Raw genomic sequence first — 15478 nt, forward strand, 5'->3', positions numbered from 1 at the left:
CAACATCTTTCCTTTCCAGATATCAGTGGCAGTTAATAGTTCATGGAGAGATGTAAAAGCAGTGGAAGTTTTTTTCAGAGAACAAGAATACAGAACAAATATTTTAAGAGAGTAGCTTCAGGACTGAAACAGCAGAACCACTGCATTGGTATCAGAGGCCGATGAATTGAGCAAAATGTTCCCCAGAGAAAGAGGTGTCTCATATATATATATATATTTGAAGTACTTCTAAAACAAGTTTTGTCACATCTCAAAGACAGTTGAACTATTAATCTCCATTCTGCTTTGTTTGAGGCTACCTGTTGAACTATTGTGTACCTCAATAGTGTGGAGAGTCTGGTGTTTTGTGATGGAGCTATCAACAATTTGTGACAGTCCTATTAGGGTTGTCCACATTTAGGTAGTATCACATGGATGCAAAGGAAGTTAAAACCTATTCTAGTTTATATCAGTTTTCAAATACACTCAGATCTCCTCTTCCTTCTCATGTGGAGATTTAAGACACTCATCAGCCTTCCAAGATGTCTGATAAACATGAAGTAAGACTCCCTGGAGCATTTTGCTTCAGATCAAGCACAGCAAAAGATCTAGCACTATCTGTGAGGCAGCTACAGCTCCCTGATTCTCTGCCCAGCCATGGACATGGATTTGAGCAACATGAGTTTCTCTGACCTATGCCATCTGTCATGGTCCCCATGAGCTTGTTTACACTGGATATTTTTTCATTAGACTGTAATTACACCACTGAAACTACATGAGTGTGAAAACTTTGCACATGTGTAGCAGAGGTAATTCAGGTAAAGAGCTTTGTTTTAAGTCTTTTTTAATACCAGCATGCTTATATCATCAGTAAACACTTTCACTACTGACAAACTCTTATGGTAGGCCATGCATCAGTTGCAGATTGCCAGCATGTGTTAGGTTTCAACTTTGTGCCTTTGGTCCTGGTTCCCACAGACTATGAGAGGAGCCATTTGAGTTTGCAACATGGAGAGCTCTGTAATGTGCACAACATGACAGTCACTCTTCATGCTGAGTATTTTGCAAGGAGAGAAGTGATCTGAGGAGGTTACTCTGTATTTATATTGCTCCCTTCAGCCAAATAATCACATGTTCCTTTTCTTTTTAGGACCCCTGCCTTATCAAGACCTCGATTCTGCAAGGTGTTGAGCCGTGCCGTGAGTGGCTGAGTGCTCTCGCTTTCCCTGCCGTCAGTGGCTGTGGAGAGCACTCATTATCCTTCAGGAATGCTCAACGCCTTTCAGAAATGACAAGCACCTTCCAGTACCAGAGACAGAATAAATGACACCGGAACAGACTAATGCTTTGCATTTGGACCAGGCTGTGCTTTTGAAGGACATGAGGAAGTTGTTTGTGCTGGACTATAAGTCTGCTCCTGCTTTGACTGAAGTGAGTAGTATTTTTCTCTTTTTTTTTTTTTTTTTTTGTACTTTGATGTAGAGAGGAGCAGGACTGGACCTGCTGTGAGAGTGATTGATTTTCATCAGCCTGTGAGCAGTGAACAGCAAGCAGGGCAGGTTGACTGCTGCACAGCATCACTAACAGATTCAGTCACAAGCACAGCATCACCATCTTTTTCACACTTCCCTCCACCCACCTTTATCAAACAGCTCCTCTTCATTAAAGCAGTACTCCTGCTTCCGTGCTTGCTTTAGAAGTGTTATGACACTGCTGTGAAGCACAGAATTCCCTAAAGCTTTAGAGAGAAAAAAGATAAATGAGGCATCCTGAGCAATGACTAAAGACACAGAAAATGGAAGAACACAATGCTGATTCAAGCATATATCAGTGCTTCTGCAACACTTACTATTTGACTACTTCACAAACTTGTTGTGTAAAGAAACACTGCAAGAATAGCCATGAAGGTGACACAAAAAATGAAGTAAAGAATTATTTTCCTCTGCCCCCAAGAACCTGCCATTAAGGCTTGATACAGTTTGAAATAGTGCATGAACAATAACTCAGTCTCATCCCTGATAAAATTCAGTGTTTGAGTTATTTTAAATGTCCTTTTATCATGTTCCTGTTAATTGACATAATCTGAATGGATTATGTTTGGGGAATGTACATAGATAAATAGATATGCTAATAACTATAATAGCTGGTTAGATACAAACAATAGGGAGGCAGCAGTGCAGCCTACAACAAGTGCTAGACTAAAAAAGGTTTCTAATATAATTGAAAATTGCACTTTGGCCATTAAAAACACAGTAACAAAACAGTGATATATCCTTCTACTGATTCACTGTTTAACTTTCACATGGATAGAATACATTTGCTAATGTAGCTCAAGAGAATGGTGAAAGAAGGGAAAGAAAGTTATGCTTTCTTTTCTAGTAGTTAGGATGGGGGTGGATAGGTGGGTGAAGGGGAAACGTAGGTTTCAATCTGAAAAAGAAGCACATGCTACACTCTAGTCATGGTGCAGGGTTGTTAACATTTTCTCAAGCAATAAGTAAGAAATGTCAGACAAATTCATCATCTCTGGATTCAGCCTTTCTTATACACTCTGGCTGCCTCTTTCACTAGCCCTTAGAGCCCCTTTGCTAGTTAGAGCTCATACTTGACTTTGCTAGTTAGAGCTCATACTTTGCTCAAGGGTCTTGGCTATAGTGTGGATTGTCTTCCTGCAGAACTAGCAAACTGTAAGCCAGGAGAGCACAAAGAGGGATGTTTAGTTTTGAACACTGTAAGACTTGTAGTTCTTACTCTTTTTTCAATTCTCATGACCCCTGCTTGTGGAGAGACTACCTTGTCAGAGGTTTTGGCATGACTCACCATGCAGCCCTATCTGATGGATCACCTGCTACAGAGTCTGAAGACCTAAACTGCCTGTAGATCCTAGGGGTGGTTACAATGATTTCATGATGGACGGACTTCCAGAGCTACTTGCAAGTACAAAACCTCACTGAAGATAAAATAATAATTAAAAAAAAAATTTTAGAAGAAGTTTCCAATTAAATTTTATTTGCTTGGGGGAAAACCAAAACAAAACAGAGTACTGTAAATACAAGACAGGCTGAGAAAGTTGGGGCTGTTCAGCCTGGAGAAGAGAAGGCTGCATGGAGACTTCATAGCAGCCTTCCAGTATCTGAAGGGGGCCTACAAGGATGCTTGGGAGGGACTCTTCATTAGGGACTGTAGTGACAGGACAAAGGGTAATGGGTTAAAACTTAAACAGGGGAAGTTTAGATTGGATATAAGGAAGAAATTCTTTACTGAGAGAGTGGTGAGGCACTGGAATGGGTTGCCCAGGGAAGTTGTGAATGCTTCATCCCTGGTGGTGTTCAAGGCCAGGTTGGACAAAGCCTTGGGTGACATGGTTTAGTGTGAGGTGTCCCTGCCCATGGCAGGGGGGCTGGAACTAGATGATCTTAAGGTCCTTTCCAACCCTAACCATTCTATGATTCTATGATCTGCAAAGCTTAATACTGATTTCTCAAGCATACACTCTTGAAACACCTAGTTTCACTGACTTCCAGCACTAAGAAGCAAAAGTGAACACTGTAGCAGAAGCCTAGATTTGAGAAATGCCAAAGAAAAAGAAGAAACTGTGGCAGGAAAAAAAATGGATTTTCACTGTCATTATATGGCACTGTAACTGCAACATGGTAATGTGCAGTAAAACTGTGATGAATAGTTTGCTTTGAAAAGCATTTAGGTTATGGAATAAAATCACATGCATCAAAATTATGGCATAGCCTTCTGTATTGCATAATGTATTGCATAAGAGAAAATAGAGAATAGCTGTTTCACATTAATACTTTGTCACATGTGCAGGTCATGAATGCCAACAGTGGATGAAATTTCACTGGAGAAAGCAAAACAGGAAGAAAGTTTCTGATTTGGTCAACTTCAAAATCACACTTCATTCAGAGTAATTTTTTAAACTACTATTGTTCCAAGCAAGATGACTGTAACTAAAGGAGTCTTGACAAAAGAAGGGTAGTTTTACTATGTCAAGTGTCAGCCCTTTGGATTAAATCAAAAGATCGTTTAAGTCTCTTTGCCTGTAATTCCTCAAGTATACTCAGGCTCCTTATTTCTGTGGACTTTTTCTTCCAGCAACGGGCAAAAGAAATATTTTTAATTGGCTGAGGAACTCTGGCACCAAAATTATTTTAATTTGTTTCTAAACATAGAATACATATAGAATTTACTTTAAGGCTTTATTAAATCTTGCTGCAATACTGAAACTTTCCATTTAGCCTAAACACAGTTTTACAGATTGAAAGAAATAAGATTGAAGGGAACGCAAGCCCACGCTCTTTATTACATTCGCCTTTTTTTAGAATGACAAAATTAAAACAACACCCACATAAAAATATAATTGCCAATATCGTTCCACTTCATTTTTCAGAGCCAAAGACAACGAAATCCGTCATTCCATCATTCCCACCTCCAGGTCAGCTGTTTTGGGTGGGTTTTCTTTTCCCGGTGAGATAACTGCTATACCCATCTCTGCCCAGAAGAGGAGCCAGTGAGAAGAGCTGGGAGTTGGGGACCTCGAACTGAACACGTTGGGCTCAGAGGACCAACCTCCTTGAATTTCAAGAGTACTAAGGAATGTGCTGGATCAGACAGCGGGGAGGTGCTTTTTTACATAATTACCACCATTTTTTTTTTAGTAGGAGACTGCCTCAGGCCCCTCTGTGGCTATGAACTGCTGGGCTGCAGGTCTCTTTTGCAAAGCTCTTGCTTAATTAAGGGAAAATATATTTAAGAACAAGGGGTGAAAGGCACTTGAGTAAGAGAGGGGCTACACGCAAGAGCTCATTTAAACCACATGTGTAGACCACAGGGCGGTGGTTCCCCAGCTGCAGCCCATCTACCTTTTGCACTAGATCATAGGGTACGTGGCTGGGTATGGACCTGGGAGTTGCTTGCCAAAGACTACTGATGATGCAAGTGGAATTCACCTAACAGCTCTCTAGCCTTACACCACAAGGAGTGATTTATCATTGTATTATTTTAGGTATATGCTCATGAAGTTACACCAGGCATCAAGCTTGAGCAAGGCTTGCTATCTACTCCTACTTATCCCATCCAAAGGGTTAGTAAAAAAGCAGTGGACAGTGGAGAAAGGCAGATCTCGCCTTTAACGCAGTTGCAGAAGGCAAAGCAGTGGTGAACATGGAGTGGCATAGAGCAGGGCAGGTAATGGGGCCTTGGTTCCAGCCCTTTCTGGAGCTCTACTACTATGTCCTACTACTCTTAACAGTATAAACCTAGCATGGCTACCTCTGCTGATACACTACAAATGAGTCTTCATTCTGATGTCTACAGAGACTCCCAAATACCTGTAGCCAAGTGTTTAGTGCAGCTAAATGCTGCTTGGTATTAGAGGAGATGTTAATGGTCAATTACTTGTTCTGTTGGTCCTGGCAGTGCAGCAGGGATGTGGCAAATTGAATTATGAGTTCATCAGTTTTGATCCAGTCACTCTTTACTGCTAATCAAATTACCCTGTTCAACTCAATGGTTTTTTTTTTTTTTTTGTGGAGTGCCTACTCTTGTGCCAATGCAGTTCAAGTGGCACACTAGTCCTAAATTAACTTTCTCAGTGAAGGCAAGCTCTAGAAGGCTTAAGCCACGCGGAAGTCTCCACCAAAAACTGGAACGTACACTGAAATGTACAGCAAAGTACATTTTGTTCTCTTTGTGAAGACTATCGTTATTTTGTTGGTCAATGCAGAGATAAGTAGTACAGAAAGATGCACAGAAAACAATGGCATTCTGATTACCTTGTGGTGTTAAATTTTATACGTGAGGAATACAGGTACATAAGAGCTGTACATTTTGTGGCTGGGGACTGCGGAGCTGTGAAAGGGCCGCTTGTGTTTTGTTGTGCAGAAGGAGTTAGGGCCTCACATTGGCAACACACAACTTCCTCTAAACTGCTGGTTTAAAAGTAACTTTAAAAAAAGTATTTGAAATGCCAGTGTTTGCTGGGAACATGGTATTGACATAGGGAAATTTACTAATCTTTTTTCTTTAACATAATTTTCAATTTGTAGTTGCCTGAAAGGCATGGTACCAAAATCATTTGCTCCTCCTTCAGTACATTCCCCTTGACTTCAAAAGATGGCTCTTGTAAGAAGGAAAATGTTTAGTTTTGGTTATTAATACAAAAGAGGAACATGATATAAATAACCTAGATGACTCGTGTGTGCTGATGCTTTTTTAACCTGAAAGTTCCTGATTTGTGGCAGTTCGCAGGGGCTCTCTCTGCTCCTCATGGATTCTGTACAACCTGGGTCCTGTGGGATAACGATCATTTTCAGGGCAAAGGCTGCAAATCTAGTTTCTTTTCAATAATGGAGAGCACACATTTACATGGCAGTTATTTGTACCTTAGGTTGCCAAGCCAATTAACCCCTCTTCAGATGACCTAAACTGAGGGAAACCCCAAACCCTCGCTTGTTCGCAGGGCACTCATGTACATGCAGTTATTGTTGCCCACAGTTTAGAAGAATTTTAAAGGCTGTTTGAAAACACGAAGCTAAATATTTAACGTAAATTGGTGTACTACAGGACTTGAAGAAACAAGCAACGCGAGCAGACTCGGTGCTTCGCGAACCTCCTGCATCCAAGGTCGCCCTAAGGGCTGGGCAGGCTGGAAGTGAGGGCTGAGTGCCCCACCGCCGCACGGCTGTGGAAAGAGCAGGAGCTGGGGGGCAGCCTCGCTCCCCCACACCGCATTGGTGCCCGGGGGCTACTGGGCAGGCTGGGAGCCTCCTCCCTTCCTCCCTTCCCCAGGGGTAAGCCACAGGCCCAGCGCTGCGAGGCTCCTCTTCACCATCACGAACTACAACTCCCGTGATGCTCCACGCACAGCGCGGCGGGCGACGGGAGCTGCCACCTCTCCGAGGCGGGAGAGGCGGAGGGACGACCCGCTTCCCCCGCGCGGGCGCGGAAGGGGGCGTGGCCGGCAGCGCTGGCCCTCCTTCTCCTCCTTCCCCCCCCCCGAGTCCTGTGTGTCGGTTTCGGGCTCCCGTCGCCATTTAGCGCGGAGACGTCCCTGGGGCGGCCGCGGCGGCTCCACTGCCTCCTGCCCGTCGCGGCGCGGGGCGCCACCAGGACTCGGCTCACCTGTAGCAGTGGCGGGCAGCCCCCGGTGAGGAGAGGCTGCGAGCCGCGGGCGGGGGGCAGGAAGAGGGTTTCCGGCTCTGCGGGAGGCGGCAGCTGCGGCGGCTGCTGTTGGAGGGAGCGCGGCTTGCCTCGCTCCGGCCCGGCCGCGCGCGGGCGGTGGCTGCCTGCCGGGAGGTGGAGGCCGCGGCCGCCATGGGCGCCCCTGTGAGGCAGGGCTGAGCCCCCGTGTTCCCCTTCCCTACTCCCTGTCCGGGGTGAGAGCGCTGGGCCTGCCCAGGCCTCCCTCGCCCGGTGCGAGGGACTGAACACGGCGGCTTCCTCCGCGGCCGGCGTGCGGGGCCTGCCTCCCTTTCCCTACCTCGTCTCCTGGCCCCTTCCCCTCCTCTCAGGTTCTCGCTCCGAGGGTCACCTGGACCTGCTCCGCTTTCTCTCCATCGCTGGGGAATAACTGAAGCGCGCTCCTCTCGCCTAAAGCGGCTGGGCGAGGCACCGGTTTCTCCCCAGCCGGGGGCCTGCCTCGGGGCGCCTCCCTCCCGGCCCGGGCCCGGCGCTTGGGTGTTTCTTCCCCTTGTCGCCCCCATCCCCGTCTCCGCTCCCGGTGCTCCATGTCGGCCCCGCTGCCCGGCTTCCCGCTGCAGGATGGATGCAGACACTGACCGGGGACCCACCCCGCCGGCCCAGCCTCCCCAGCAGCCGCCTCCCAGCTCCGCCGTAAGGAGCCCTTGGGACCCTCCTCTGTTGCAGCTGCAACGGCAGCCGCGGACAGGCGCGCTCCCCGCTCAGTGACCGGCCCCTTCCTTCGCCTTCCCCCCGCCGCCTCGCCCTAGCAGCGCTCCCCCGGGGCACAATGTCGGGGGGCGCAGCAGACAGCGGCACCCCGGCCCCTCGCTTCCTGGCTCCCCCCCCGCCGCCGCCCAAGAACGGTTCCAGCTCGGACAGCTCCATCGGGGAGAAGCTGGGAGCTGCTGCTGCCGACCATGGAGCCTCCGGGGGCGGTGGAGCAGCCGGCGGAGCAGGGAGCGGAGGCCGTAGTGAGGAGTACCGGCGTCGCCGCCACACCATGGACAAGGACAGCCGAGGGGCGGCAGCCACTGAGCACCGTTTCTTCCGCCGTAGCGTGATCTGTGACTCCAACGCTACGGCCTTGGAGCTACCCAGTTTGCAGCCCGCAGCGCCCTCGGCCCCTATCTCGGGAGGCAGCGCCGCTCCGTTGGTCTCTCCTCCCGAGTGTGCCAGTCGGACCTCTTACATCGCTGTCAGCGCCGCCCAGGCCCCCTCGCTGCTGCAGCAGCCACCGCCGCCTGCCCCGCTTCCCCTCGAAGGACAGTCTGCTCAGGAGGCCGCTGCCACGAAAGATGCCGCCCCGTTGCTGCCCAAGGAAGAGGAGGACGAGGCAGCGGCGCTACCCCCCACTAGTGCGGCTGGCAGCGCGGCAGCTGCCAGCCGGGAATTTGAGGAGCGGAGAACACAGCAGGAAGACATCGAAGAGCTTGAGACCAAGGCAGTGGGCATCTCCCCGGATGGCCGTTTCCTGAAGTTTGACATCGAGATTGGAAGAGGCTCCTTCAAAACTGTGTATAAAGGACTAGATACGGATACCACTGTGGAAGTCGCCTGGTGCGAGCTGCAGGTAAAATAAATCAATAACAATTGTGAATTAGGAAGGCACAGTCACTCTCCCAGGTGCTGGTCTGTGTGCTTGAAGGAGGTAAAAGCCATCAGCCCGAGGTCTGCTTTTTCCAGACAGGGAACTGCAGTCCTTAACTGAAGCGCTCCTTTGGAAGAAACATGCAGCCTTTCCTTGGAGTCAGTTTGCCTTTTAATTCTTTTGAATACTCTGCTCTCTGAAGAATTTTCTAGCTTTATCATTAGAAAATGCACTGCATTTCTGTTTCTTACAGCATCTTGCATTTTACGCCTCCAAAAGGTAGCTTGAAGGATTGTAAGAATACTTGTACACAGCTTCAGGGCAGCTGAGGGAAAATGTGTGAGTGTCAACTTAAGCTAGCTTTGATTTTTGAAAATTAGCTTAGGTGTTTTTTATTAGGAAAAAACGCTAAAATGTTAATTTCACAGACATTTCATCTGTTTGTGGCAGTGAATTCTTGTAGGAGGTAACTCTAGACTGTACACAAAGTCATGTAGTGCATCACATCGTTTAGTTTTGCAAAGATGTTTCTTTCATTCTAAGTTTTAGGGTTCACGCTTCATTAGAGACACAAGGCAAGGAAGAAAGTAATCATCTCCTTTCTGAAGGTTTAAAAAAGCAAACCTGTGAAGTTTAACCTGTCAAAATGGTTGGTGGATTAAGTTGGACTAAAACAGTGCTCTTCTACCAAGTTTCTAGCCTGAGTAGAGCCAGAGTTCTGTAGGAGCCCAGCCTAGCGATGGCAGGAACACCATAAGTTACATGCGAGTATGTAGTATGGTTTTATTATTGTGTGTGTTCCCATCTAGTTTAGGGCAGACAAGAGTATTGGGTTAAAATCCCAGAACCCTTTGTGGGGTTTTTAAGTGGTTAGCTGCTCACAAGTGACTGATTGCAATAACTGCACCAGAACATTCTTCCCCTCAGAAGCAGTTTTATATCTATTCCAGTCAAACTGGGAGAATTTATGAAGAGATTTCTTGATCTGTATTCATATTTGGTTTTGGATGATTGCTCAAGCATTCTACCGGTATCTTGATTCATTATGTTATTGCCATTATTCTATGCTTACTGGCTGTGGATGTAAGCTTCCAATTTTCTTTGTGACCATCAAGCATGTCCCACTTCTCTATGCTTGCGTTGTGGTTGCTGTGGTGGTCTTTTGAGAATTAATTTTAAACCTAAAAAATTAAATGATTCAGTGTTGGGCTCTGCTTAAGTGTCTGACGTGCAGTTTGAACTGAGAGGAGATTATAATAATACACCAAAGTGAATTACTTTTATTTGAAAATTTAATCTTTGCAATTTTCAAGTTCCTTAACTTTAACCCCTGAAACTTGTGATTTTCACACCTTACTTATGGATCAGAAAGTTAATGTCAGGTTGGCACCAGGTGCTTTTTGCTAACATTGCCTCTGTTGAAGCGTCTTAATCATCATCAGTGCCATGTGGACAAACTGTGTAAAGAAGCACCTTTGAAATGATTTAATAAAGAAGCTCATTTATAAAGGGCACGTTGCTGAGCTTCCAATTCATTGAAGAATTTCAAAAGTACTGTTTAAAATGACACTGCAAAAAGCTACAAAGCATATTTATTTTATTAGGGAAATGTGAATTATTTTTTTCCGTGCTATATTTCACTAACCATAACTAACTGATGGTGACTTTTAATTGTCTTGAAATAATGTAGGGTTTGTTTTTTTTTAGCAGTCCTGGAGCTTTTCTTCTCTGTATTTGTGCTAGCAAGCATGAACATCCTAGGTGTCTCACTTCTCTAGAGTCTTCTAAACAGTGCTACTGTAGTGCTGCCAGAATGAGATTGCTTAGCATGATTGTGGAGACTAAATTGTACCTCTCATGGCTTGTCCAAAGTTGATGAAAATGTATCTCAGTTCTTGACCGCAAGAATAACAGAATGGGGTGAGAACAGTTTGTATTTTTGCAGTCTTTGGGTGTATGTTCTGTCAGGCTTTTCTAGCATACCTAGAATGCTTCAGTTTCTTTAAAATCTCTCCTGTTTGGAAGGAGGTGAGATGCCAGCTGCTTTCAGCTCACTTAAACTACAGTGTTTCAGTGTTGGAGCAGATTCCGTAGCAGGAATTTCATGGATCAAGGACAACACAGAACAACTCTTTGATGGTCTCTGGAAGAATGACTTTTCAATGCTTAATAATGCAACTATACCTAATTTTTTATGTATGTTCCCTATAGTGCTGAAGTGTAAAATCTGAAAGTATCGAACACAGCTTGGGTTCCCAACGTGCTCATGATACTCTGAAGAGAGAACATTGCTCCATATCCTTAGAAGTCTCTCAAACTGCCTTGTAGCGCCTCATGCACTTGATGTACTGAACTGTGAAGGAAATAGAAGGAAGACCAGAAGTTCTATCGGAGACTTAATGGTGTTCTTAGTATTTCCAGCAAGGGAGGTCCTGGCCAAGGCTAGTTTTTCTTGGGCTGTGGAAGATGGGGAGATTTAATTTGAGGGAATTTAGTATTTCAAGATTGATTATAGATGTGTAACAAAACCGTAACAAAGTTGTGGCTGATATACTATCCTAGTTTATGTTACGGCCTGTCTATGTGAAGCGAATTATAACTTAATCTGTTTTAAATATTGGATGCAGACATTTAAATGTGAAATATCTACCCTGCTGTGAGCATAATGGAGCTGCGAGGAGCTCAGCAGCAGCTGCTTAGGGCCGGTGCTCAGCTTCAGTTACTGCAAGGAAATTGTTAGTGTACTGTTAGTCTTCAGATACTTTTATTCCCATTGTATATATATTCATCTCAACTTTCATTATTCTGAGTCAAGTGTGCCTCCTACTGTTGTCGTTAGCACATCTCATAAATTGAGTGAAGCAGTAGTTAGGGTTACTGCTTTAATGGTTGTTAAGCAGATAGAAGTTGGCAAAAATGGTTACCGCTGCTGTTTTCTACTTAAAATAACTCTTCCTGTACAATCATGTTACTGGCTAGTCTTCTTAAATTACATTTCTAAGCAGTGAGTCTTTTGTCACCTCTGTATGGTTCAGGTAACATGGCTAAAATGTGATGCCTTTTCCTGTTGCGTTAGGGTTATCTATGTGAAGTAATACTCTTAAGCCAAAGGTAGCAAGAGTCACATAGCTGACTGTAAAAGCCAGATCTTGGGGGTAATGTGTGATCCTCTGAGTCCCTCTTTCAGTTTGAGTTGGTTTTAAATCAAGACTGTCATTTAACTTCTGGTTTACAGAGCAATACAGGGTGGTGTAGCCACTTGCTGGACTGCAAAATCTTCTGTCTAGAATTATTGCTCTGGGTTCTGTTGTTCCAATGAGTAACTTCTCAAATGCCAAAGTGCGCTCGATGATCTGGAGGTAAATTTGGCTCATTTTTGAACTGTGTATCTGTCAGGCATTCGAAGACTTAGCATCTTTCATTTGAATAGTGTTTTCTCTTAAAGGAAACATGATTTAGAGGCTGTTATTAGACATATACATTGGTTGAAAATGCATTCCTGGTAAACTGTTTGTTGAAGAACAACACTACTTGTCTGGTATGTGCTGTGTCACTCCTGTCCTTGGTATTTCTTTGACAGAGAAAGGTAGGTTGGTTAGTCAGCAGTTACAGTTCAGGAATGCTAAAGTTCTTCTTGCTGATATGTCACTTGGCTGTTCTTACTCTGGCTTCGGTGCAGTGTTAGGTTACTGTGCTTAAAATGTGCGAGCCGCTGAAGGGGATAAGGAGGTTGAGGGCTGTCTCTAAGATAGAGCTTCTGGGGCAAGAAATAAGTTTGACAATTGAAAGTAGTCCAAGGAAGTCTGTTGTATTTGTTACTACTTTGAGTGGAAACTGAATGTGATTTTGATTATCTTTAGTTGTAAATCACCTGAGTAATAAAATAGAATTGCATACACATAACCTATGCTATTGCAGCTTGTTAACTGTAGGCCAAGTGTAGTGTATGAATACTCCAAGTCACAAATGGATTTTTCTTTTTGTATGGCAGTAGCAATGAGAAACACAAGCATAATGCCATAACCAAATATGAACCATGAGATTCTGTAGTGCACGCTGGTAAAAATTATAATGCAACTTACTGACACCTCATTACAGGAAGTAGTGAGGTGCTAAATATTATTTCCATATATCACAATTTTTGAATGTAACAATGTATAGAAGTTAACTTAAAGCTTGCAATACAGAAAGTTGCTTAGGTATGATGTGTATCTTCTCTTTTAGTGACACTTCAGATTTAACTTTACCAGTCTTTGTCTCATAGACTTAAAGCTGTATTTAAGACTGATTTTTAGGTCAGCAGACAACAATGGAATGTAGCTTCCATACTCTGGAGTACAGACTCCACTGCAGACTCACCGTAATAAATATCAGCTTACTGAAGTCAAGGAATAATTCTTAAAAGTCTCTTCGCTTTCTGGACTGGCTGAGCTGGGAACATTTCAGAAGCTGCATGTTCAAGTCTGACAACCAAAAAAGGTCTTGTATCGCATAACTGTGGCATCCTGTAGCATTTTAATTTTTTTTTTTTTCTTCTAAAGCTGGTTGCATATTGCTCACTAGGAGGCCTGACTACAAAGATGTTGGCTGTGATGCACACTCGCATAGCTACGTTAAAGCAAAATGGAAAACCAGATCAAAACTCTGTTCACAATGAGGGGAAACTGAGTAGTGTGGACCTGGAATTCATCTGTCTGTCAAGTCCTGCTGGAAGATGATGACATTCTGCTAGTTCTGGATAAATAGTCAACATCCTGAAACAAATACACTTTCTTTGAGAACTCTAATTGTGGTTTAATTCTAAATATTTTAAAATATGTTATAAATCTTTTAGTGAAGGATGAAGCTGAAGTCTTAACGCAGTATGGTCACTGTTTAAAATGCTCTACTAGTCTGTGAGCATAACTGAATGTGGCTACAGCCACCCTAACAGCAGCAGTGTTGCCTCCTGTTCATGACTACTTCTGGGCCAGGTGCATAGTTGTCACAAATATAGATTAATAAAGGTGTGTCACAGTCTCTGTGAAGATGCTTCTGTCCTTACTAGCTCTTTTGCTGTTCTCAGCTCTACAAGTTCCAAAACAGTGAAAGTAAAAAGCTCTAAAACTGTAAGTGTATACACTGGATTTCCAAGTGTCTTCAAGTGTGCACATGTTAGGAGTTTGAAATTTTGTGCAGTAAAGTCTAAATTTTCTGTTGGCTTTCCATGTCGTAGGGTGGGACAAGTTACTGGTACTTATAGCTTCAGATCTCTGAAGGAAAATTTCTCCTGCTACTAGAGAACAAAACCCAGCCGTATTCCTGAGTGTTCGTACTGTAATTGATACAATTGACAACTTGATAAATGACATGGGAAAGAAGCCAGACTAATTACCTGCAGAAGTATAAACAGTGGTCAGGCTCCCTCAGACTTTGCAAAGGTGACCCTGAAAGAGAGAAGTGAGTTTTCAAGTACATTCTGGAGCTGCAGCTGTTAGGAGACCTCTACTTAGGAAAATAATCTTACCTCAAAAGGATATCACTTTTGGAGATTACTGTAGTTTAGTTTGTTAAGTGGCTGGTTGTGAGGCAATGGATATAATTGGATAAGTACAGTCTGAAAATACAGCATTTCTTATGGAAATAAACAGGTTCTTAGCTGTCAGTTCAGGTGGGTTTGAGTACTGCAGAATTAAATCTCTTCAATGAGATTTGTTTTGGTTGTGGTTTAAATTAAAACCCTCAGCTTCATAACTAAACTTCTGAGGGCTAAGGAAAAGTATCAAGACTATATCCTTCTTTGAAAGCAGGGGTGGGGGGGAAACAATCACCTGATAAAACTCCCTGGAGACATCCTATATAGAGTCCTTTGAGAGTTGTCTGGCAGAGTAATAAATAAAACAAGCGATAATAGATCTGTGGTAGTCTCCATGGATGCAGTGTACAGTGGAGGGTAGATTCAGTACCTCATGGCTAGCGACATCCCTCTGGGCCACATGTTCTTTTTCTTATTTTGTCTTTTTTGTTTTTTTTTGTTTCATACCAGCAGCTTGTTAAATAGCACAGCTCCTCCTGACACCCAGGTTCTCCATGCTACATGTGACAAAGCTTGCACTAAACAGTGGCAGCCTGGATGCTTCCTGTCATACATCTCTTCAGAAACTCTCATTTCCTGTCAAGATAACCGACCTCTTTTTCTTTTGAGATCATTAATTGGTTCTTCCAACTCATGGCTGAGTTGAAATAAAAGTTGACTATTTTTCTAGTTTGGTCTTTATGTTCACATCTTCATTTTTCTCTTAGTCTGTGTAATGGCTGTAACATTTGGGCTACTAGAAAAATGAGTATTATGCAAGTTTGCAGTGCTGCTGCAGCTGGGTGTGTGTACATCATGTCTGGAAAAATAGTTTTCCAGTATACTTGACACAATTTCTATTCTAAATAGCAGGATTTGTAGTGCTGCTTGAAAATCAATTTCTCGGAGTAGTTGAAGGCTTTTATCTAACGTGAGCCATCTGAAAGTCTTCAAATAATCATGTTAAGATTCTTGTCCGAACAAATGAGACTCAGATTTTTGTACTGGCTTCTTGAGGATTTTTGTAGAAGCTTCTTACTGTCCCCAGGATGGACTGCTAGCTGATGTTGAGATTAATCTAGGCTATGCACTAAACCTTAAACAGTGTTTAGTACATAGACATTGACAGTCTCTGGTCAAGATACTGCAGATATACTTTTTTC

At 43.9% G+C, this 15478-nt stretch overlaps 1 protein-coding gene across 10 annotated transcripts in view; it reads left to right on the forward strand.

The window, feature by feature from the left end:
- Window positions 1-7026: 7026 nt before the first annotated feature.
- Window positions 7027-15478, forward strand: part of WNK1 (WNK lysine deficient protein kinase 1) — a 105152-nt gene continuing 96700 nt past the window's right edge. For all 10 annotated transcript variants that reach the window (XM_080611764.1, XM_080611767.1, XM_080611766.1 and 7 more), the window contains exon 1: window positions 7027-8743. In XM_080611764.1, the coding sequence (XP_080467890.1) occupies window positions 7961-8743 (783 nt within the window). In that variant the 5' untranslated portion in view covers window positions 7027-7960. The remainder of the gene's footprint in view (window positions 8744-15478) is intronic.

The sequence above is a fragment of the Psittacula echo genome, assembly GCF_963264785.1.
Source record: "Psittacula echo genome assembly, chromosome: 1".
Taxonomy (NCBI): domain Eukaryota; kingdom Metazoa; phylum Chordata; class Aves; order Psittaciformes; family Psittacidae; genus Psittacula; species Psittacula echo.